Source organism: Mobula hypostoma, chromosome 26, assembly GCF_963921235.1.
Source record: "Mobula hypostoma chromosome 26, sMobHyp1.1, whole genome shotgun sequence".
In the NCBI taxonomy this organism is placed as follows: Eukaryota; Metazoa; Chordata; class Chondrichthyes; order Myliobatiformes; family Myliobatidae; genus Mobula; species Mobula hypostoma.
Genome location: NC_086122.1, coordinates 8,869,118 through 8,892,671, shown reverse-complemented (window position 1 = coordinate 8,892,671; position 23,554 = coordinate 8,869,118). Strand labels below are relative to the sequence as shown.

Genomic DNA, 23,554 nt, shown 5'->3' with positions numbered 1-23,554 from the left:
TATTCTGTTCGACATATCATGTTGTACTCCAGTGCTATCCAACTTGCTGTTTACCATATATACAAATTTCAGAGATTTACTTACAAGTGTTTGAAAATTTTCCCTATATATATGTAACTATTTCATTAATGTGCCAAAACTGGTTTTGGTATTGACGCCTGAGGAACTATACTGTCTCTCTTGTGTACTATTTCTTGTCTATGTTACAGACTTTTAAAGTCTACCTGTTGCGCTTTTAGTTTCATTTTATCTTGCCAGATCCTCTTTCATCACATTGAACTTATCTCCCCTCTGACTAAGCAGTTCTATATTAACTTGCTCTTTGGCCTTCTCCATTATTTATCTGAACCTTCTGCATCACCTTTTTCCCCCCAAAAGTTCTCCCATTGACTCACTTGGGCCAACTTCTCCTCATAGCCCTCTTTCCTTGCTTGGCCAGAGACTTCTGCTGTAGACTATTTTGACAATTCACACTTCTTTTCACCAGCAACAAAATGTTGGAGGAACTCAGCAGGTCAAGCAGCCTCCGTGGAAGTAAAACAATTGACGTTTGTGACCGAAACCATTCTTCAGGACTGGAACGGTGGGGGAAGGCGTCAGAATGTAATGGTGTGGGGGTGAAGGTGGGGAAGGTTGATAGCTAGAAGGTGCCGGTAGGAAAAGCTGGAAGGTCTTTTCACCAGGAATATCTTGATTTTAACAGTGTACAGTGTTGTTGTCTGAGGCCAGTGTTAATCAGCCAACCAATTGTAGTGAATCCAAGCTGAGATGTGAGAGAACTCTGCCAATCTACAAAAGCTGCAGAGAGAAGGAAAAAATATCACACACGAGATTGTGTTAAAGCCAAGTGATTTTCTCTTTTTCTGACAGTTATACAGCAGTGTCTTGTACAGATACTGTCAGGTGTATGGATGCAACCCTTAGTGTTACCTATCATTTGTACTTCCATTTTAAACTTCTTTAAAATTTTATTGTGGGATTTGACGTTTAGATGCCATTACACAGGGCTTCTGTACAGATATGGCCTGACCCTTAGTACATGGTAGGAGTATATGGGCACAAATCCCATAGTCCACGAGGAAGGTTAGTTCTTCTTGCTCTCTCCCTCCACTTCTTTTTTGAAGGTAGTTGTGGCAGATCAGAAAAGCCAGCTGTTTATTGAACAATGGAATGGGGAGGAAAGTTTGTGCCACTGATTTTCCTGTTCTTTCCACCTCGATCACAATGCATAATGCACCACGTTTCTCCTTGTGACGGTCTACTCATGATGCTAACACCATCTATAGGACTATAATCCATTCAGCAAACAGCCATTGCGAAAGCTGGGGAGAGAAATTTTGTGAGTGGGCGGTATTGGGGTATAGGTAACATTTGTACCGAGAGGTTTGGAATTTTTGATAATATACCTTTAAGATTCACAACTTGCCCTATGAGACCGGCTTGGATAGAGATCTTGCTCCTTTATGGGAGTGCAGTTGATAGGCTTTCATTGCAGGGAGGAAAGTGGGAGTATTGGGTGACAGCTTTTCACCTAGTGCCTGACCAACTCTCGGGCTTCTTCCACGGTCACTGGGGTTTCAGTGAAACTTAACCGGTGTGAAATTTCAATGTACTCTTTCGAAATGTGAAACACCTAGCATTGCCCACTGGTGCCAACAAAGGATGTACATGCAACTTTACATTATATCCTTCTAAACATAGTCTTATGTCTGAAGAGAGCTCTAATAAACGGCGTTACACGAGGCTTGTGGAATTGGAACGTTGCTCAGTGCTGACAGCGAGCTGAACAGTTAACAAATTGAATATCGCACACAAAGTGTGATGCATTTAATTGCAAATTTTATTTGGATATGCACGTCTTAATTAAGTGTGGGCATAGCAATCTGTCAAACTGTTATCCATAGCAGCTGCTTTAACATTTTAGAGCCTCTTACTGTGCCGATTTCATTCCCTGAATCTTAACTAAAGCTTTACTTTTTGAGGTAGCGCTAGTCTTATGTAGGTAAATGAGGTATCCATTTGTTCTATTATGGCCATGGATAAATGGACGGCTGAGTTTATTGCTTGTTTTCATTTTACTGTGGCATCAGGCTCTAGGGCTCAGTAACAGTAGTGCAACCCTTGACCGGCTGTAACATAGGGGGTTGATTCCTGCCGCTGTCTGTTAGCAGCTTGTACGTTTCCATACGGTTAGAGTCAGTGAAGTTGGGTTCGTAGCACAAACTTGCCGTTTCTTTGGCATTTTGTCTGTCTTTTTTTTAAACGAGGCCGAGTTGCTAGCTTGACTCTCCACGCAGCAAGGATGGAAAGCAGGCAAGGGGCCAGCTGGATTCGAACCCGAGGCCACTCGCCACTACACCAGCGGCCAGCTGAGGGCACATTGTGTTGGCGCTGGAGGCGTAGCAACGCTTGCGGGCTAACCCTGCTGATTTAATTAGACTCCAACAACGCATTTCACTGTATGTTAATATTGATTCAGTCATTTTATGTGAATAATTAATTCCAACATTGTATCAAATGAATCCTGGAATAATACAGTAAATTAGCCGAATCACAGCTTTATGTGGCTATTGCTTTTCACTATTGCTCTCAGAGATTCCATTCTGCACAGGACTTGTGCTCTTCTCCGTGCAGCTCTACTTGCTGGCTGCTTTCTCTTTCTCAAACTTTCTGTAGATTTATAGCACTGTTTGGAGGAAAAAGGTCACTGCATGCCAACACCTCACCCCAACTGTGAAGCATGGTGAAAAGAGCACCATGGTTTGAGGCTGCGTTGTTGCTTCGGGGCCTGGACAGCTTGCTGTGGTTGAGGGAACATGAATTCAAAACTGTATCAGACACTTACTAACTAGAGAATGTCAGGTGAAGTTTAATAGAAAGTGGATGATGCAACAAGTCAATGATCTGAAAGACAGGAGTAAATCAACAACAGAATGGATTAAAAAGATCTTTGGTGTTTTGGAATGACTAAGTCAGAGCCCAGACCTTAACCCAATTGAGATGCTGCGGTATGACCTGAAGAGAGCTGTTCATGCAAGGTATCCGGAAATATTGATGAAGTGAGAGAGTTTTGTACGGAGGAACGGTCTAAGGGTCCTCCTCGCCATTGTGCAAGCCTGATCAGCAGCCACAGCTGCTAAAGGTGGTTCTACCAGTTATTAAACACAAGGATTCACATATATTTCCAGCCTGGACCATGAATGACTAAACAATGTGTTCAATAAAGACACGACAGTGTTATTAGGTTAGGCAGATTGTCTATTATTGTGACTTAGATACAGATCAGACCACATTTTAAGAGTAATTAATGCAGAAAACCAGGTAATAGCAAAGGCTTCACAAACTTTTTCTTGTAAGTATAAATGCATTAGCTAGTTTGCTCTGGTTCCACGGTTTTGTTAATGCCCTGTAGTGCAGACCTTTCTACTGAACCCCAATGGATGTTTGAGTTCATTGTCAATACCTCATAAAGCCAATACAGCATTCTTTCATGCACACTCCCTTTTATGGAAAAGGGTACAGTCGACGTTTCAGGACTGAAGGGTCTCGCCCCAAAACGTCAACTGTATTCGTCCTTAGATGCCGCTTGGCCTGCTGAGTTCCTCCAGCACTTTGTGGGTGTTGCTCAGATTTCTAGTATCTACCCATGTTCTCGTTTGTAATCTGTCAATGACTTTTCTCCAGCCCCCCGTATCCTCCATATAACTTGCATTCTTGCCCATCTTTACAAGGCAGTCAATCTTGTTTAAAATTCACTTGCTCCATCTATCTGAGTATCAGTATGGGTTATATTACTCATGAGTGTTAACTATATAAAAGTGAAAACTGTTGAGTCAAGGCTGTCAATAACACACACATACGACTGGTGACGCTGGCACAGAAATTTAATTAAAATTTAACAATGCTTTAAACCTCAGCAAAAATCACAGTCTGAGGGAGGATTGGGGGACCAAAATGATGACAGTAGGCCATTTTAGACTAGGAACATAACCACAGTAACAAAACAGAACACAAATAATTGGAGAGATACAAATCTTGTTCAATTCTGGACAGGACTGACTTTTAACAATTCTTTTAGTGATAAGGCAGTTCAGCAAAAGTTTACAAAAATAGTGCAACCATCATACTCCTCCCATTTCATGTTCCCCTCCCCACAAAACTATTTATTTCTATTGCGTATAAAAAAATTCAATATAGTTCCTGCAGCCGAGAGCATGTCACTTTTTTAATAATTTTTGATACATACATAAAAAGATACAAAATGAAGGGATTAAGCACAATGCATTAGAGAAGAACAGGGGAGGCTAGGCACAGAGTGGAGGTGAGACAGCTGATTGTCAATATAAAATGTATCTAAATGCTTATCCAATATCTGTTCAATAACATTAATTCCAAGATCAAAGCAACAAGTGAACTCGGACTAAAGAATTTCCCAATAACAAAAATTAAAAGGAATTTATATTTATGAATATTTGTATTGCTCCCGTGTTCCAGGTTGATAGGTTTTAAATTGGAGGAGGGAGGGCAGGAAATTGGGACAGGAGAATGGAGGATAGCAACAGGCAACACAACTTTAAAGCTATAGCATAAATTTGGGGTCTTGTACCGCGCAGGGATGAATTTTGATGCAATTGTATGAGGGAGGAGTATCAGAGTATAGACAATTTGCTTGCAGTAGATGGGCAAATGAACTGCACAACTTAAGCTACCGATCTGCACAAGGATATTCTCACAAGCACTTCTCATTTATTGGAAAGACTGCACATTCCAATTGACTCCATCTCTAATTTGTGCCATAAATCAGCAAACTGAATTGACGTTTGTACAGTAAAGATTAGCTTTTGTTTCATGTAGATATATTAATATTTCAGACCTTTTATTTTGTGAAGGTTTTATGAACAGTTGAATCTCCCCAGTAATTTAAATCTCAATTCCTATTCTTTGTCCAACCTCTCTCAACCCTTTCCAATTATCTTTGCTAACAGTGGGTAGAGGGAGGGGTGAGAAAGACCATGCCAAATGTTAAAAGCTGATACAAACAGAGCCACATTTAAACCTTTTCTCATTTTTCAAATGATATTTTTTTCCACCCTACAAACATTTTTTTCTCTCTCTCCAGTACCTTGCTCAAGGCCAATCATGTCCCCAAGCAGTACTGAAATACTCAGCTTTTCCAGCAGAACAAGAAACACTGGCTGAATCCTTTCTCATTAAGCCAGTGATAAAACAACAAAGGTAGGCCACAGTCAGAAGAGCACTGGCCTGGAACCAGCTGAACAAATAAACTAAATTATCAAAAGTGAAATAAAATGAAGAGTTTAAATTTTACCTATAGCACTTTGTAAGATAATTAACAGATTAGGGTTGAGGTACGGAGGTTTAAAGTGATCTTCCAGGGCATTTATGTCGTTAACTTGGACAATTCCCTACATGAACAATCAAAACAAATTCAGGGGTGGTTCACACGTTTTTTCCTCAACACTACAAATAAACAGCGAGTTAGGCCCAAAATAAATTGCCAGTCGCTTTTTTTAAAAAAAAACTAAAACAAAAATATAGAAACCACTCTTGCCGTCAATCACATTGGTAATAAAGCACAAGCCAAGCGTCGTAACCAAATATGGAGATGTGCAGGTCGCAAAAGAAACAAGGAAATGAAGGAAGATCCACTATAAAGCTGCAGCAAAAGTGAAAGTGTCTTAAAACCCATAATGATAAAATAAGCATGCGGCAATATCTGGGGCTCAGAAAAATAACAATTTGGGGAGAAATTTACGCTACGTTGCAGAGTGCGACTTGTGGAGGGAGATATCTTGCGGTACTTCTTCCTCCCCTTGTCAGTTTCACATTTTTGCAGCAGATTCCTATCACGAACTGAACCCAGTAGCTCAGGAAGGCTTGCAATATCAGGTGTACACAAGTCTCACCGTCATACACTCTTCTATATCGCTAAGTACATGGGGGCGGGGAAATCACAGCCCCAGGGCAACCGGTGGGGTGTCACGTGGAGGTCCGCTAATGTGGTATTACAACACAGGTACGACGCCTGCACTGCACTTTATATAGTAAGTTGCATTAAAGACAGATGTTTTTGGTCCTTTCATTCTCAAAAGGGTCCTATACCCTTACCCCACCAAAACAAATAACCTACGACACTGTAAACCCTATTGAGATCTGGATAAAGAAATCTCTTGTAAGTGATCCTAGTGATCAGATTCTCTACTCAATTCAATGCACTGTTGTCACAGGGAGGGCCCAGTCCTTTTGCCACTACTGCTCTATCGCACCCAGATTTTTCTCCTCCTGGGTGGCGATGCCAGCAACTTGCCCATCCTCCTCTTCCTCCTCCTCCTCCTCCTCCACACCTTCCTGTCCACTGCCTTGATATTTGTCGTGTGTCCACTTGGGGCTGGTGTTGGACTTTTTGTACAGGAAACGGCCTCTCCCTCGCTGGAAGGCGCCACGACCCCTTTTGTTTGCCCAGTAGTTATCCCCGTCTCCCTCACGGTCATCGTGCTGTAGAGGATCAGAACAGAAATAAAGTAGGACAGGGAGGCAGGGTGGAGGATACAGGGAGAAAAATTGCATTACATGTAATTACCAGGTGTTTAATTCAATATATTCAGAGTCAATTTTTAGAGGTAAAACCTGCCACCTTGCAAAGCTAGGCTTAAAAAAAAACACCCTGCAAAGCTTAAAGATAATTGTATGGGGATGCATTCACCTCTCCAATGTCATGTAGCTGATAAATTTTCTTAGCAAACCTTCTCACAGTAGCTCTATTGGTAAAGCTTTCTTTACCAAGCCGTCCTGAGAAGGTTAGAGACTCAAGTGTCACTCCAGAGAACACAGAAATCTAGAAAGGCACTTCAGTACTACTGAGAGAGCACCAGACTGTTGTAAGTGGAATCTTCTGCAGAAGGCATTTAACCAGTTAAATTAAATCCCCCTCTCACAAGTAAAGGAAACCCCTCCTAACAATATTATTTGGAAAAACAAGGGAATTCTCTCAACGTTCTAGTCAAGTTGCCGTGCAAGTTGATAGGTTGTCAAGAAGGCACATGGTCTGTTGGTCTTCAATAGTCGGGTAACTGAGCTCCAACAGCCACGAGGTAATGTTACAGCTCCATAAAATCCTGGTTAGACCACACTTGGAATAATGTTCAGTTTTGGTTGTCTCATTATAGGAACAACGTGGAAGCTTTAGAGAGGGTGCAGAGGAGATTTATCAGAGGATGCTGTCCGGATTAGAGACCCATTTTATGAGAATAGGCTAAGCAAACTAGGGTTTTACTCTTTGCAGCAAAGTAGGACGAGCAGTAGCTGGATGGAGGTGTAGAAGATGATAAGAAGCACAAATTGAGTGGACAGCCGAGACTTTCCCCGGGCAGAAATGGCTAATATACAAGGGGAAAGTATGGGAGGGGTGGAAGTCACAGGTCAGTGTTGGGTGCATGGAACACCCTGCCAAGGGTGCTGGTATAGGCAGATACATTAGAGCGATTTAAGAGGCTTTCAGATAGGCACATTGATGACAGATAAATAGAGGGTTTTGTAGGAGGGAAGGGTTAGATTGATCTTAGAGTGGATTATAAGGTCAGCACAACATTGTGGACTGAAGGGCTTGTACTGTACTATAGTGTTCTTTGTTATCTGGGTTTATAGCAAGGCTAGTTGCATGACTGCGTTGGCAACAGTGACTGCACTGGAAATTTACTTAAGCTGCAAAGCACTTTGGCTTATCGTGAGATGATAGAAGATAATGAACAGACAAAAGTTCCCAAAAAGGAAGCCCAAGAGAATCAACAGGCAGCTGATAAAGGAGATTGATGGCTTGTTACTGTAAACGACATCTGTATTCTCTAATCTAGTAGCATAAAGTGAACGCTGCTGTAAATTTAATGGCTCTTGCTAAGTGCCAAGTTTGCTTTAGTTTTAGTCAGTGCCTCTACCCATTAGCTCCTAAACAGATTGGTGCTCTCTTGTCCGCACATCACAGGGGCATGATCACCTTAGTATAAACCAAGTGGGATTGTAAGGCAATTAAATTAAATTCAATTACTCTCTAAGCAACTGAATAACCCATTCTTGTCTGTCTCCACTCTGTCAAACTAAAAGGACAACTCAATTTTTATAATTTCCCTCCCTCCCTCCCTTCCCCCTTGGAGCAGTGATGGCCCTTTTAAACATTTGCAACTTGCCCTCCCTGTAAAGCTATCAGTGTCCCTTCCAAACTCCAGTGTACAATGCATTACAGAGGTCAGCAGTCTAAAAAGGAGATGAACAATCAGCAGAAAACTCTGGATGGAAGCATCTTAGCCTTGATGGGTAGATCAAGAATCAAAATGAATCGCTGTAGCACATGAGCACATGACTGATGTGGTCAGGACTTGGGTCACTGCAAACATTTTCATGCAAGAATAAGGTGCTTCCATCTAGAATAAGTCACAGATCCATATCCTTTAACAATTTTGCCTGATAAAGATCTACCTGTCTGGATTTTGAAGTTTTTAAATGACTCCTGGCCTCAATAACCTTCTAGAAATGATCCAAGTTTCCACATGCCCACCACTCTTCTGGGGCAGGGAGTGCTTCTTGGTGTTAATTTTGAAGAGTTTTAGCCTAGTGTGTCCCATTTGCTCTGTAACTAATAACTTAGGGCTAGACTATTTAGCAGCGACATCTGAAAACACAATAACAACAAACCTGTCAAAGACCTGCTCTGTGAACGTGCAACACCTGCAGGTTGAACTTGCTGAGCCACTGCAGAGGTCTGGATATCTGCCTAGTCTTACACTGTTTAAAAATAGCTGCTGGATATTGATACCATTCCCCTCAGAACTGATTGAACCAGGCTCTAAGCCAGCTCTGCGCCTGGATGCTTGTGGACACGTACCAGGTAGTATTTTTTGCTTTTTGGCGTGTACTCAGGATCCCAGTCCTCTTCGCGGGGTCGCTTTTGGAAAGTTGGGTTACCGGGATTACTGCTATTGCTGGGACCAGGAAACGTTCCCCTGCCATATCCTCTTCCTCTTATTCTGAACTGCTGTATTAGCATAAAAAGGAAGGTGTGACTAGGATAGGTATTCAATGTCAATGAGTTACATTTTCAGACCTTGATGCAAAGTACCAGTGACAGAGAATGGAATTTATTTAACAAACTGAAGTAACAAGAGTATGGGAGACCTTCTCACACTAACTTGGCAATACATCTCCCACCCAAAGCCTCCCATTTCATAAAGCTGCTCTCACTTGCAGAAAGGCATTTCAGCTCACTACACTCTCAAGCATTGCTTTAATGCAGCAACTTGACATTTGAGAGAGCAAGAGATTGAGAGAACACAGAGTCTTAAGTGTGGAAGACCAGAGATAAATAGAAAATAACCCAAAGCCCTCTCCCTAGAACCGCTCATTATAACTTCATTTCAATTCTCTGTGTAAATTTGGAGCAAGTACCATACAAGTAGTAGGTCTGAGATGAGCAATCAACAGAAACTCTGGATGGAAGCATCTTAACCTTGATATCCAAGATCACTTATTTCAAGAAATCAAAATGAAACTTCGTGCCACAGTATCAATACAGAATTAGGACTTAGGTCAATGCCATAGAGCAATTGTTTCCATTCAAGAATGAGGTGTTTCCAACCAGAATCATTTGAAGACAGCCAACTGCAACCCTGAGGTTTAGAACAGGAAGAACAGGAATCAGATTTCTACATGACATTTAGCAACTCTCAAAGTACTTCAGTGGCAGGCTGCAGTCCCTCTTAGCCAGATTACAAGCACAAAGGAAGTAATAATTTGAACACAAACTCAGTCACTCTAAAGCCGAGATTTACAAAAAGTAGTTGCCCATTTTGTCCAAAGACTAGAAATCAGAGAAGACAAATGCTCGAGTGCTGACTGCAGGAAGCAGCATCAGTTTTCAGTTTCTGCTTACAAAAACTCCACGTGCTCTGCCTCGTGTTGATGGGCCTGTGAACTCTCTTGTTCCAAGGCGAGCTTTGTTAAAACCAGCAGAGGGCTCTTCGCGGCCCACCCCCTCTTCCCTTTCATCTTTTCCCTCTTGTGATGGAGAGGAGGAGGAAGATGAGGAGCTTGATGAGCTGGACCTTGCTCTAGCTTTCTTGCGTTTCCTGTTCAAAGTCACACAAACACAAAATTGTTAATGTAGACCCATGTATTCCCATGCTCCACTAATACCTTAATCATGATCTGAGGGGTTTGTAACATCATTCGTACTCTGCCTCAATGCCCGGTCACTGATGGAACGCTACTAACTGCCACTCTAGAAACATGGTAGGAAGCAAAAATTCATGATCTTCCTTTGATTTCAAATATAGCATTCCACTGATGAACATGACAGCAGAAAGAACGTTTCAAAAGCAATGCAGAGTCACAATTTAAAGAAGAATAGAGTGATCTATGCATCTGCAGAATCTCGAGCTTTTCTTGACGAGGGAGTTCACTTAAGAATTTACACAACAATAAAATAGAACATCAACAGCATGAGAAAATATTGCAGATACATGCTACTATTCACTACTAAGAAAGGCCCATTAAGCCATGGAGAGGAGGGCCTGAGCACAGACATGATCCATTGCAATGAGGGAAATGAAACATTACCTTTGCTTTTTCGATTCCTTGTAAGCTTTAGGAACTTTTCCAGATTTTTCCTTTGAGCGCTCACGTGAATGGCTTGAATCTCTTGAATCTTTGGAACTATCTTTTTTATGCTCTCCTTCCTTGCTTTTATATTTTCTACGTTGCTCAATATCTTGGCGCAGGTCATCCAGTTCATCCCTTAATTTTCCTTCTCCCTATTGTATTCAATATAAAAACGAGAAGTACATTTAAAATGGGCTCCAGGTGAAGGAGGCTGAAGAACCCAGGCCTCTTCAGAAGGAGATATTGTGGATTTGTGTGTCCACCACTTATTTATAATTCAATGTATTAATTTGGCTTCAAAGTCCTTCTCACAGCACTGCTGCAGTACACTTGGAAAATGTGTGCGCACACAAGATAACTGGAATTGCTTGGAATGCTGCAAATGATATGACTTTAACTCCCATTTGATTTTTTTTAAATTAACCTCATCCAGTTTAACCATTTTAAGTGCTGGACAATCTCCAGTTTCTGCATTTCAGGTGCAATCACATATCACAATGCAAGTATAAAGGCTGAAATCTGTATCATTAACTACCATTTCCCTTTGCCTTCTTTCTCCTTGAACTCTGTTGCTTTACAAATGCTTCTTTTGTGGTGGTGGGGGGGGGGGGAGGGAAGCAAAGAGGAAATAATGGTTGAGAGCAAGTTTGAACCCCTGCTGTCTTGAAGGAAAGAATTTATAAAGGCAATAGCTGATCTCTCTGGACAAGATCAAGACAAAATACATCCCATCACCTTGCGGTCAGACCCACACCATTTCTGCTTGCTGAACTATCTGCTGCAATCTTTATTATCTATTTCTACTCCTTAGCTGGGAGGGAGGAAGGAAAGGAAAGGTGGTTTAACCTGTGTCTTAGCTTGCCACCTCCTCAGTTTATTATCACTTCCTCCCCCGCCCCCCCCCCGCCGCAAATACAAGGATCCCGTCAATCTCATCCGAACCTTCCACAAACACAAGCTCTGGTGGGTAGACAGAAAAGACCAAAATAACACTGCCAATTCAACACTACCTCCCCTGCCCCGTATTTTCACCATCAGATGCCCGTGAATAAGGACTGAGGGAGGCTGTTAACGAAATTGAATCAAAGCAGCACCCTGTTAAAACATGTAACTGTTTAAACACAGTGGTACACTCAGGTGGGAAGGGGAAAGAAATGATAATTAATTAAATAGCCAGGAGCTGGAGATAAAAATAACTTCAATTATTGAAAAAGATCACAGTCCATTGCAATGAATGGTGACTGAAGCAGTTGAATCAGTTTCCATTAGTGAGGAAGAAGAGGATGCTGCCTGGTGGATAAATTACAATTTGGATCAGATCTGATGGGTTGAATGGTCTTTTCCTGGTGTTAAATCCTATTCTTCCCCTAAAATTGATAGCCAAGTCCTAGTGACGCTGAGCTGCTCATTTCACTAGTTTGCACAGTAGATGTCAGTCCCAGAAACGAAGCAACTGACATAGGAGTTAATGTTAACCACATCTCTGCACTTCATGAAGTCATCAATACTGCTCTAACAAGTTTCTTTCATAACCATAGTGGAAAAACAAATGGACAGTACTAATTATAGAGTTTCACCTCTATGCACGGTGATCTACATCCTATTCTGCCTGGGGCAGGGCATTTTGCCACAATGTTGTTGGGTAGACATTGTCAATCAAACTGCCACAGACCTTGCTCATTGTCAGCTTCAAGGGGCAACCTCTGTTTACAGCTGTGTGCAATCAGAAAATCACTCACTGACGACACTGCAAATAAATAAAAACCAGCTCCTAATGAGGTCGTGGGGCTCTGACTGCCTTAGAAAAACCTCCGCTGTGTAAGTGTTAAGGTTACACAATTTTCTGTCATAATTAACGTTGTTCTTTGCAAGTGACAGAAGAACTTTGGCATAAAAATAAACCTGGCCCAAAAGTACTGGAACGAATAGCACATTTGCACATCTGGAAAATAATTCTGGTACAAATGACAGCTTGCAGGTTCCACCCACCTCTGTATTTCAGGCTGTATGCTGACACATGTTTAAAATATGAGTTCAAGACTGTGCAGCCAGCATTTCCCCTTTCTCCTTACGCTGCTGACATGTACTGAGAATGATTTCTCTAACAGCCTTTTGGTACCTACTGCATGCCTCGATCATGAACATCACTGCATTGGTCAGCTCTAGGAAGAAGTACAGGCTTTGAACCAACAGAAGGAAATGCAAATATTAGAGTGAGCTTTACAAGTTATGGAATGGTCTAGAATTAAACCTCCTAGAACATAGCAAGATCAAGTAGGAGAGAAATGCAAGCAAATGAATAGCTAGAATTTGTTCCGTGAACTGCATGTCATTGAGAGCTCTTCTGAGCATTTCATTTGTTAGCTACAGGCATCGTTGGACACAGAAACCCACGACAATCATATGCAGATTCATTATCAAATTATGAAGTGCAAGTGTACAGGAGGTCAGAACTCAGAACTCAGCAATCCCATACAACTGTAATCGAGTTAAGTCCATCATACTTGCCATATAAAATTTCTCTCTGCTCGTACAGACAGTTGAATCCTGGTAAGTTCAGGTTGTGTGGCAAGTCTCCACAAGGAGTAGAGAACAGTGCACATACAGTGAACCAAACCAAATTGATCAGTCAGTTTTGATCTTTTTTTAAATTTAAAAATATAGATTACAGATGTACAAATGTTTTCTATTAATTGTTACTAAAACTTTTAATAATTTTGGATTGGGAAAAAGCTGTAGATAACTACACAATGTATTCAAAAAACTTATTTATGAATCTGTTATAAAGGTATCCCAATAATATTGTTTTTATTATCACCTTCCTCTAATATTTATATTGCATAGTAAGAGCACAAGTTGTTTCTAAAATCGCTTCACTCTTTCAGTCTGGCTCAATCACTAGGTCCGGGAGTCAGAATGGACCCAATGCTAATATCTTGCTTCATACGGAATTAAATATCTCAGAATCTCTTTAAATGCATATAAGTGAATGGCATTAAAAACAAAAAAACATCAATTCTAAATTCCCATTAAAGTTAAAATACATAAAAAGGCACTGGAGGCAGCCAGTGGCCTAGACTCATTTGCTCATTTTCTAATTAATTAGACATCAGAAATGAGTACAAGTATCCTAACACTATATAAGGGATGACAAAACAGAATTCTGAAAATGTCAACTACATTTGAAAGTATTAAAATTTTCTTCAGAAAAAAATCCAAAATACTTACAGCTCAGTCAGTAAAGGAGTTTTCCTGCATCAGTCACTCGTATTTTTTTTATATTTTTGCATTTTTCTAAAGATTTTTTTTTCCAAAAATGTCTCCCAGTGTCTCAAGCTCACCTCAACAGGCTCTGACAGCATCTGCCATACTTTTAAGCACGTCACAGAGGTGAGGATTAATTTAATAAATTAAACACTTTGCAGCTCAGTTTTTTTTAGAACAATTGTTTTGGGGCCTTAAAAGAAAAACACAAACTTATGATAGGAGAAACTTCAAACAAAAATCAAGTTATTTGCATTACACAGATATTACCCAACATCCATGCATTAAAAGCACAAAACACATTATTAGTAAAGTTATAACTTAATACCAAGTTACCTTATAGCTGCTTTCTTTCGGATTCTTTATTTCATCACGGAGGTGCATACGTTTCTTTAGAGCACTGGGTGAAATATCAATCCGCCTTGAAAATTGGAAATCATCAGAATAAATAACCAAAGAGCAGAGTCCTTAAAGATCCAGCAATTAAATTTAGAGGGTGTGAGGCATGGAAAAAAAACCTTCTGCTTCGCAGGGGATGTGCGCAAAAGAATAGTCGTTTACTATTTCAAGTAATCAATATTAGCAATGATTTCTCCAAGGTCCGGTACAGCAGAGCCAGGTGAAGAGTAAAACTGCTTATAAGTACTATGCCCAAGACTGAATCTCTATTGCGTTCTCACTTTTATTTCTCCCACAGGCCACTTCTTGACTGTTGGGAAAAACTTGTTAAAACATTCAGGAATAACTTTGCACTGAATCCAGTCTGAACTAAAAGTCCACATCAACTGTTCAAATTTTATATTCAATCTTCCAGAAAGAATTGTTTTATTTCAACATTCTGGTTGAATTCAAATTGATTCCTAAGAGTGAAAGGATAAACTTGTCCTTTGATTCTCTCCTTCTTTAACTTAACCAAAGCAAACACATTTAGTCAAGTAAAATATTAAGCGGGTTTGCATACTAATTTGAGAAAACAGGAAAGCCCTCCTCATTTCTTGGGGCTGCATTGCTGAATCGTACGGAGAGCCCATGTCACAGGATCAGAAAAGGCTGCAGAGGTTTGCAAACTCAGTCAGTTCCATCATGGGCAATAGCCTCCCGAATATTAAAGACATCTTCGAAAGGTGATGCCTCAAAAAGGCAGCATCCATTGTTAAGGGCCCCCATCACCAAGGCCGTGCTCTCTTCTTATTAGTGCCATCAGAGAGCAGGTACAGGAGTCCGAAGACACACACACACTGTTTTAGAAACACTTCTTCCCCTCCACCATCAGATTTCTGAACAAACCCATGAACACTACTTCACTATTTTGCTCTCTTTTTGCATTACTTATTTATTTTTATTTTTCTTATTGTAATTTATATATTTTTACATATGCAAAGCAAATTTCACAGCATATGCCAGTGATGTTAAACCTGTTTCTGATTCTGCCACCCAGGCAGCCAAACTCTGATAAAGTGGAGGTGGATCTTTGAAATTCTTTGGTGATGGTATACAGAAACAAGCCAACAAACACATGGTGCACTCTCGCTCTTCTTCAAACATTTCCATATGTTCTCTCTAGAACGAATAGGGCAGTTTAATGTCTTGGCTGAAACATGACATTTCTGACAGTGTAACAATGTATCAATACATGACTGTCACCCCAAAATTTGTTCATTAATTTCAAAAGCAGGACCTGACTGCCCCAGAGATGAAGATGTTCAATCAAATCCTAAATATTGGGGTTTAAATGAGAACTTTAGGCCCTCAACCTTTTAGCCTAGGCTATAGAGTTGAAAACTGACAATGACAGTGAAGAACAGTGGTGAAAAATCATGGAACTGCTCGAATACGAGTAATCTTAAAAGACAGCATGCATCTTAAGGAAAAAATGTTAAAAAAGTCAAAAATCCAGGAGGTATTCAAGGTTGGGATTTTCACTAAAAGAATGCTGCAGGGTTAACCACTGACAAAAGTTGAATATCGGGATCTGAACTCGAATCTCTTTATTGATAGATTGCCGAAGGTTTGCTAATACCCTACTGGCAAAAAAGGAAACTAGGTACCTATGAATTTCTGGGCTCTTCTGCCTGGGAACTTCTTGCTCAGCTGTTCTCCTTTGGTACATTGTAAAACGTTCATTTAATGTGACTCCTGCTGATTTGAAGTAATGCTCTGTTGATGTCAAAAAGAAGAAATATGACCTTGTTAGATATGTATGATGGAATAGAGTGCAAGAAATCCCCATACCTTAAAGAACATGTACCACCTGATAGATAAGGATCATATACTCAACATCATCCAAACAAAATTGGTCATTAAATGCAGTTTCTCACATTGCATCTGTTTGTATATCACATTCGAAAAACCATCCTGAAGCAATTTTCATGAATACCTAAAACGTCCTTTAATGTTGCCATTTCCAAGTTTCTGATTCATCACATCACAAGAGATACACATTTATTCCAACAGTCTCAGCTTCATCGCTGCAAGGAATTCATTGCAACAGAAAGACTGGAACTTGTTTCCAAGAGGCTCCTGAAGCTTCTTTGTAGGTGGCTTGAGTGCAACACTGACCAGGTTTTCTTGACCAGGCATTCACTTCTACGTGCTCGTAGAATAAGATGTCCTACTTACTTTAAAACCTATTTGGTTTTCAGTCAAAGATTATCATTGAAAGACAAATTACAAAACAATCATGGTTAAACAACTGGTACAACTGCTGGCTATCTGATCTTCCACGAACATTGAAAGGAAGATGAAAGGAAACAGAAACACTTTTTCTCTGCTCCATCTTCCCTTATGATTACCCTTTTACTTTCCCAAGTTTCGATATCTTTACATTAAGTTGAACTTCATATTCCTATTCACTTGCATTTTATTTATTCTTGCTTATGCATTCAGTCTCATGGACTTAAATCCCTTTCAGCTTTCATCAACTCTGCTTATGATGACCAGAGGGCGCAGATTCTTGCAGATATAAAAAATTATTAGACTACCTTGAAGCCGAGCAGAACAGACTGTAGTGACAGCATTCAGTGGAAATACTGTCAGTTAAAATTACTTTCACCCAATAGTAATCGTGCAGTAGATTATGGGTTGAACCATCCACTGAGGGGAACCACATTTTGGATTTCTTGAAGGTCTGTATTCAGAATATTCACTGTAACGTAGATGCTGTTACTTTAATAAAGGATCTGTCATCGATGAGAGCATCAAGCAATCTCAGCCAGGTGATAAGGCTGCAAATCTCCTTTAAATACTTAACTCTTTGGTAGTTATCACCACAATGAACAATTTAGCTATAGTGATGAAGCAGTAAGATGCCATGAATTCAGTCAGTAGCCAAAGTTACCCGCACCATCTTATCCTATAACAAGATGCCATGAAATGTGCTGCAAAGCTCCAGTTATTATGTTCCAGATATAAATCACTAGGTGGTAAAAGCTTATGCCACACGTGACTTGATTTCCAGTCATATCTATACATAAACAGGAAAATAAGTAGAGACACGTTAACCATCAGTTCCAGATACCCAATTCCCAACCTTTTTGGGCAAAAAGCAGCACCACAATAACTACATACGACAAATCTAAAACACATAGAGACTGCTACAAACAGTATTTAAAAGGAATTATTTTTCTGCATCAGACAGCCAATAAAAGGACCTCTCCAAAATATCATCTGGAAATTGTTTGTATGAAGCTGCCAAACATAGTGAATGTTTCAAAGTTAAAACAGTATTAAGGATTAAATAGAATTATTGGTTTTTTTGCACAAATTTATTTATAGTATTGATGCCCAAAAAATTGTACTTTTGAACATCAGACCATAAACTATACTTCCAAATGTCATGGAAGATAACGTTACTCGCTGATCAAATAGACATCATACATCCTGAAAAGCATGTGATGAAGCCAATGACCCACATTGCACACTGCTTTCTTGAAAATGCATACCAAGGAGAGACTGACAGTCCAGGCATTATTAGAACTCAGATGTTGACTTTCAGTATACAACTTCAGCTGTCAATTACTTTAGCTACACCAAATTAAAAAAGAATTTCTGAAAAATAATGGGAGTGCAGTGATCCACAAAGATTTAATGTAATGGGAAAGGACAGCGCGGTTTCTAGGGTGGGCAGCAAATGTGAAGGGGTTTAGTTTGTTTGATTCTGTACAAAGTAGATGGGAAGGACTTTACTAATGTGACTCCAGAAATAGGAATGAAGTACGGAAATGTTTGTTATGTCTTTCTATCCACTAATATTTTATATTAAGGGCGAGAATGGAAACAGCTTAACTCATTTCCTAAAGGTGTAAACAAATTTTAAAAAGTTACTTCATTTGAGGGAATACTTCAATAGAAATTCAATTCTCTTTCAACCATGAATACCCTTCTAGAATCTTTATTCAGTTCTCTTTGATACAGTCAGCTGAATAACATAGCAAGTATATTCAGTAGATATCATAATACCACAGATATTTAAACACATTAAAAAATGAAATCTTCTTTATGACATTATTAGACCAGCTCATCATATCCCAAACTGCCCTGATCATAACTCAAATCCCCATCATAGATTAACTTATTGTTAAAGATGAAGTGATTTCATTAAGCCCCAAGATGGATACATGAACTTGCACAGCAAAATCCATCTATAAAAATATCTGGTAATGACAGAGGTGATGCACGGATTTCAAAAGGACAATATGAGTCTGAGGAGATACACTTATTACAAAGAGCTGAAACTTTGTTCTCTGGAGAATGTTAAGAAGCGACTTCAGATAGCTCTTTGAAACTGAATGGCTTGACAGGAAAATGTGGAACTGTTGCTACTTCCAACAAAACCAGAGGCCAAAACAAATATGGGCAATAATAAATCCAATAAAAATCAATCAGAAATAAAACATTTACTTATAGAACCATGGGAATATGGAACTTGCAAATAGGTGAGGTGAAAAATAACCATGTACAGCGTCCACTGTCATCCTCTCAATATCAGGAGAGAAGGGTATACAAAATATCAACATGACATTGTCAGATACTAACAAAAGATAAGCCATTAATTTACAGCTATTAAACTGTAAACTGTTTCAGCAACCAGAACCATCTTCTGGAATTCCTTTGCTGGTACTGTTTTAAGGCATCATGGCTAGAAGAAAATGATCTAATTAAGCTCTTTTTTGTAACTGTTACACAACTAACATTACAGCAGTGGTCCAAGACAAATAATGAGCGAGTTTCTGTATTAGCTTTTAGAATTTCAACATGTTACTTGGCTACAATGAACCATACCAAGAAAACAAAAGGAATGTAAATGAAGTACAAGTGTGCCTCACTAAGGAGAAAAAAATAAGCAGTCAGTGGTTGTTATTATCTTACCTTTCACGTGGTGAACCAAAGTTACAATGTGCTGAGCAAATATCTCTGAGGGACTACGTCGAGCCTGGGCCATCTGAATGTGCTGGAAGATGGAACGGAACTCTTGATCTTTTTTAGGTTTGTGAACAAGGTCACGACAAAGGCGTCGTTCATGGGTCAGGATGTTGGTAGAGCTAGAATGACGACACAAAGAGAAGGCGTTCATGAAAGGCACTCCTTTTGTCTCAGTGCATTCAACATAGCAAGTGCCTCATTCATTACATCAATCCATACTTTTTTTGCACAACTTTGACCACTATTGTGCACCAGCATCTCAAAGATAAGTCAACAGGTTTGCTAATGTATAGCTGAACACAGATACTGATTGATAGCTACCATTTTCCGGTCAATGCCGATGGAGGTGTTGAGGTAGCACGGCAGGAAGAGAAACAATTCTAAGCTGGTGCCCACTTTGATATGTTGCCTTCAAACCCAAGAAAGAGCTGTTGCTTTCCACAAAGACCATGCATAAACTGCAGCAATTGTTCATGATCTAGATATATTAAAAAAACTCAAGCATGAACAAGCAAACAATGGTTTATATGAACACATGTCAAGGAAGTGCTGACTCCTTGAATCAGGTATTAGAAAGATGGATGAGAGTCTGAATAAACAATATTTTTGCTAGCATATTAGGTTACACATTTAGTGGGGATCTATAGTGTATCAGATGGATGGCTAGTCCCATTGTGTAGAACCGATGTTATTTAAATTTTATGTCAATGACTAATTTCAATGACAAATTACACAAAGCTGAGCCAAGCCTTCTGTTATCTATTGATATTTGTGTGTGTCATCTCTGAATGAGAATTTTACCTCACAGAACCAAGTTAATGCTGTGTGGACATTTTCACTGGTGGGAAATTTAGATTGGTGAGAGTCCTGAGATAAAAGATTGGCCATTGGAGACGACATGATTTTTCCTCTGAAGGTCATGAAATTCTAGAACTCTACACCCAGAAATGCAGCAGATACTGAATTCTTAGGTATATTCAAGATTGACAATGGGAGACTTTTTTTGAGCAATCAAGAGGACTGGTATCAGGTGGCAAGGAAGAGTCGATGCCAGTGACCAGATCAGCCACGATCTTACTGAAAGATAGTGCAGTCTTAAAGGACTGTATAACCTCCTCCAACTCCTATTTGAGTTCTTACAAACAGCTTCCTGACCCAACCAAAAGATCCAGATCCACCTCAAACTACATTTTATGCTCAACAAACTGCTATTTGGTGGTGGTGGGTAGGGAAGAAACAGGGGAGAAAGCATTTAAATTATTACAGGATTAATTACAGAGAAGTCACATAAACCTTAACACCACATATTCCCATGATGAAATAATTACAGAACACAAGCCAATTCTTACCCAATAACATCATCGCCAAACTGCAAGGAATCCATTTTCAGTGTCACCTCTGTAGGACGATGAGCTGTTTTGAGCACTGGCGGGCTCTCCTCCAGAGAAGTGACATCTTCCTGCTCTTTGGACTCAGAGCTCTTCCTTGGAGGAAGAGGACTATCTGCTCGGCCTGCCTTATATTTTGACGTTTTCACAGGTGATACCTCTCGGTATCTGTTCCCATCTGCTTTCTTTGTTTGAAAGCGGTCCTCTTTTTTAAATCTCTCGGGTATTGTTTCCTCATCCTCCACATTGTCCACCTCCCTAAACTTCTCCTTGGAGATGGCCATCTGCTTAAAGAAATTCACTTCTTCCCGTTTGCGTGGCCTATCATTCTCATCATCATCATCTTCCTCCTCCTCATCCTCCTCATCATACCTCTCCTGAGTTTTACTTGCGATTAATTTGCTCCTGTACTTGGGCTCATCCTCGTATCCGTATTCCTTTTGGTTCTTGGACGGGTATTCTTTTGCATGCTCCTCCACTGCCTCTTCATCATAACTAAATTTGTGACGAATATCAGATTTCGAAAGTTTGTCAAACTCCTCTGAAACTCCGCCCTTGAACCGCTTTGGGGATTGGCTGCTACGGTTGCCTTTCTCTGGAATATTTTTCACATGGAATTCCGTTTTCACCACACTGCAAGCAGAAAGCCTTTCGTAAGCACTGGCCTGGTCTCTTGCTTTCTTTTTCTAATTCTGTTCCCTCCTGCTCCTTTTCTCTTCTATTCATGCCATCCTGCATTAATCTTTTAGCATTCTATTCAGCTATAAACTATGGTTAAAGGCGAAAAAGAAAACAAAAGCTTCTTTCTTAAACAGAAGACTTTATAACATGGGACCACCTCAAAGGCTGGAGCAAGAGCTCAGCTGGAGATTCAATTTAGGGATTTTCCAAAAATATGTTTACGTGAAGTGCTCACACTCAAAATGTGAGATATACAGGTTGAAAAGGATGAGGAATATTATGTGCAGATTAGATGATAACAACTTAGGGATTTAAAAAAGGAAGAAAGGGTAAGACAATGGCTTGGGAGAAAGTTTCATGTTTGAACTCAGCTAAAGAAATATGTTTTATCCTCAACTTAATAAGATTCAGCAATAGACCCAATGAGGATTTAAAGGAAGATATCCTGCCCAAGTTCTAGCTGAGATCAATAATGCAAACAGATCAATAGTGCATGCTTTTCCTTTTGGTCGTTTTATCATGTCACAATCCAGTAAGTAGGGAACAGTGCCTCGCTGGTCGTAAAGAGCCCACAGACAGGCTTCCACAGAAAGAAATAGGAGGAAGCTGAGGAACAAAATCCACTGTAACACATAGCATTAGAGCAAGAACGTTTCAGCAAGTAGCCAACTTTGAAAACATTTTACCCAAATATACAGCAATAGATTACTGAAAGAGCATTTCAGAATCAGTTTGACCAAGAAGCTCAAAGGTTTGTACTAGACAGGGTCTCTATATAACAGCCATTTGTGATCTACTCTAGTCTGTATGAAACACCCCCAAAATGTTTTTAAATGGATGTAGGGAAAGTACTCTGTATATGGGAGTGTGCCCTTTATCACACATTGCTACAGAAGGGCACATTTGCAGATGGCAAATAAGTTGGACCCACACTTAAACTGATGTTACCATCTCTAATGGTAGTGAGTTCCAACCACTCTGGAGAAGAAAAAACATTTCCCTCAAATACTCTTTATAACTCCTTCCTGTCACCTTTATGCTCTCTTCTTTTTGATACCATTAGCAAGAAACTTAGACTAATTCCCTATCCATGCTTCTTATAATTTTTGATACTTCCAAAAGGGCATACAGGGCAGTTTAATTCATGCCAAGATAAACTAATGCAGGCTATCAAACCTCTATCCAGAACGAAAGTCTTCCAATCCAGGTAATATCCCGGTGAACCTCCTCTGACTCACTCTAATGCAACCACATCTCTCCTGTAGTATAGTGATCAGAATCAATTGGCCTGATTGTAAAATTGCAACATAATGTCCCAACTCTTATATTCCATACCTTAACCAAGCATGTCACATGTCTCTTCACAACTAGTGATCTGGCTGTGTTGCTACTTCCACAGAACTGGGGACTTAAATCTCAAGGTCACTCTGTTCACCAACATTTACTGTACGTTCAATCCCTGCTTTGCTTCCTAAAGTTTCACCTTCCATCCTTATTCTGCTGCAGCCTTAGACAATCTTTCTTGCTAGTCATAACCCCACCAACTTTCATGTCATCTGCACCTATGTTATGGAGCCACGTACAAAAATTTGCAATGTCATCCTTTATTTTTTGACCACCTCGCATGCGAAGCTCAAATGAAAGCTGGTTCTATACGAGTAATAACTGCGTAAAGCTGGGTCCTGCTAAGAAAATGTGCCTCGAGTCCCAGACGGAGAGTGATAATGACTTTACACTAGCAGACAGACCTTAATGCATTTTTTTTTTAAAGTGAGTCACATTTTATTCAAGGCCATTAAGCAAGTCTGATTCTGGAATGCTCTTTACTTCACCAACCATCTAATTCCATTACACACCCAAAGTTTTAAACACAAGGAGTACTGTATTCATGGAAGAGAAAAAGAACAGTCCACATCTGAGCTTCTACCAGCCTTGCCAAGCAAGCTAGCTCACAAAGGATTAACACAATTAAAGTCCATATTATAATTGAAGAGCTCCTCTTGCAGGATGATCTGACAGCCACTTGACCAACCATACCTTTTCAAATATTAAAGTATTAGCAAACCATTCTTCTGTGATCCACTGGTACACAGAACTGATGGACTATAATGCTACTGCTAAATTTGATTAAC

General features: G+C 39.9%; 1 protein-coding gene across 6 annotated transcripts in view; it reads right to left on the bottom strand.

The window, feature by feature from the left end:
- Positions 1 to 3,848: 3,848 nt before the first annotated feature.
- thrap3a (thyroid hormone receptor associated protein 3a) overlaps positions 3,849 to 23,554 on the bottom strand; it is a 120,654-nt gene continuing 100,948 nt past the window's right edge. For 4 of the 6 annotated variants that reach the window (XM_063033822.1, XM_063033825.1, XM_063033824.1 and 1 more), the window contains 8 exons: positions 20,703 to 21,374; positions 19,300 to 19,472; positions 15,981 to 16,089; positions 14,269 to 14,353; positions 10,627 to 10,820; positions 9,941 to 10,136; positions 8,897 to 9,046; positions 3,849 to 6,516 (listed from right to left, as the gene is read on the bottom strand). In XM_063033822.1, the coding sequence (XP_062889892.1) occupies positions 6,271 to 6,516; positions 8,897 to 9,046; positions 9,941 to 10,136; positions 10,627 to 10,820; positions 14,269 to 14,353; positions 15,981 to 16,089; positions 19,300 to 19,472; positions 20,703 to 21,374 (1,825 nt within the window). In that variant the 3' untranslated portion in view covers positions 3,849 to 6,270. The remainder of the gene's footprint in view (positions 6,517 to 8,896; positions 9,047 to 9,940; positions 10,137 to 10,626; positions 10,821 to 14,268; positions 14,354 to 15,980; positions 16,090 to 19,299; positions 19,473 to 20,702; positions 21,375 to 23,554) is intronic. The other 2 variants (XM_063033827.1, XM_063033828.1) reach the window with 2 other exon arrangements.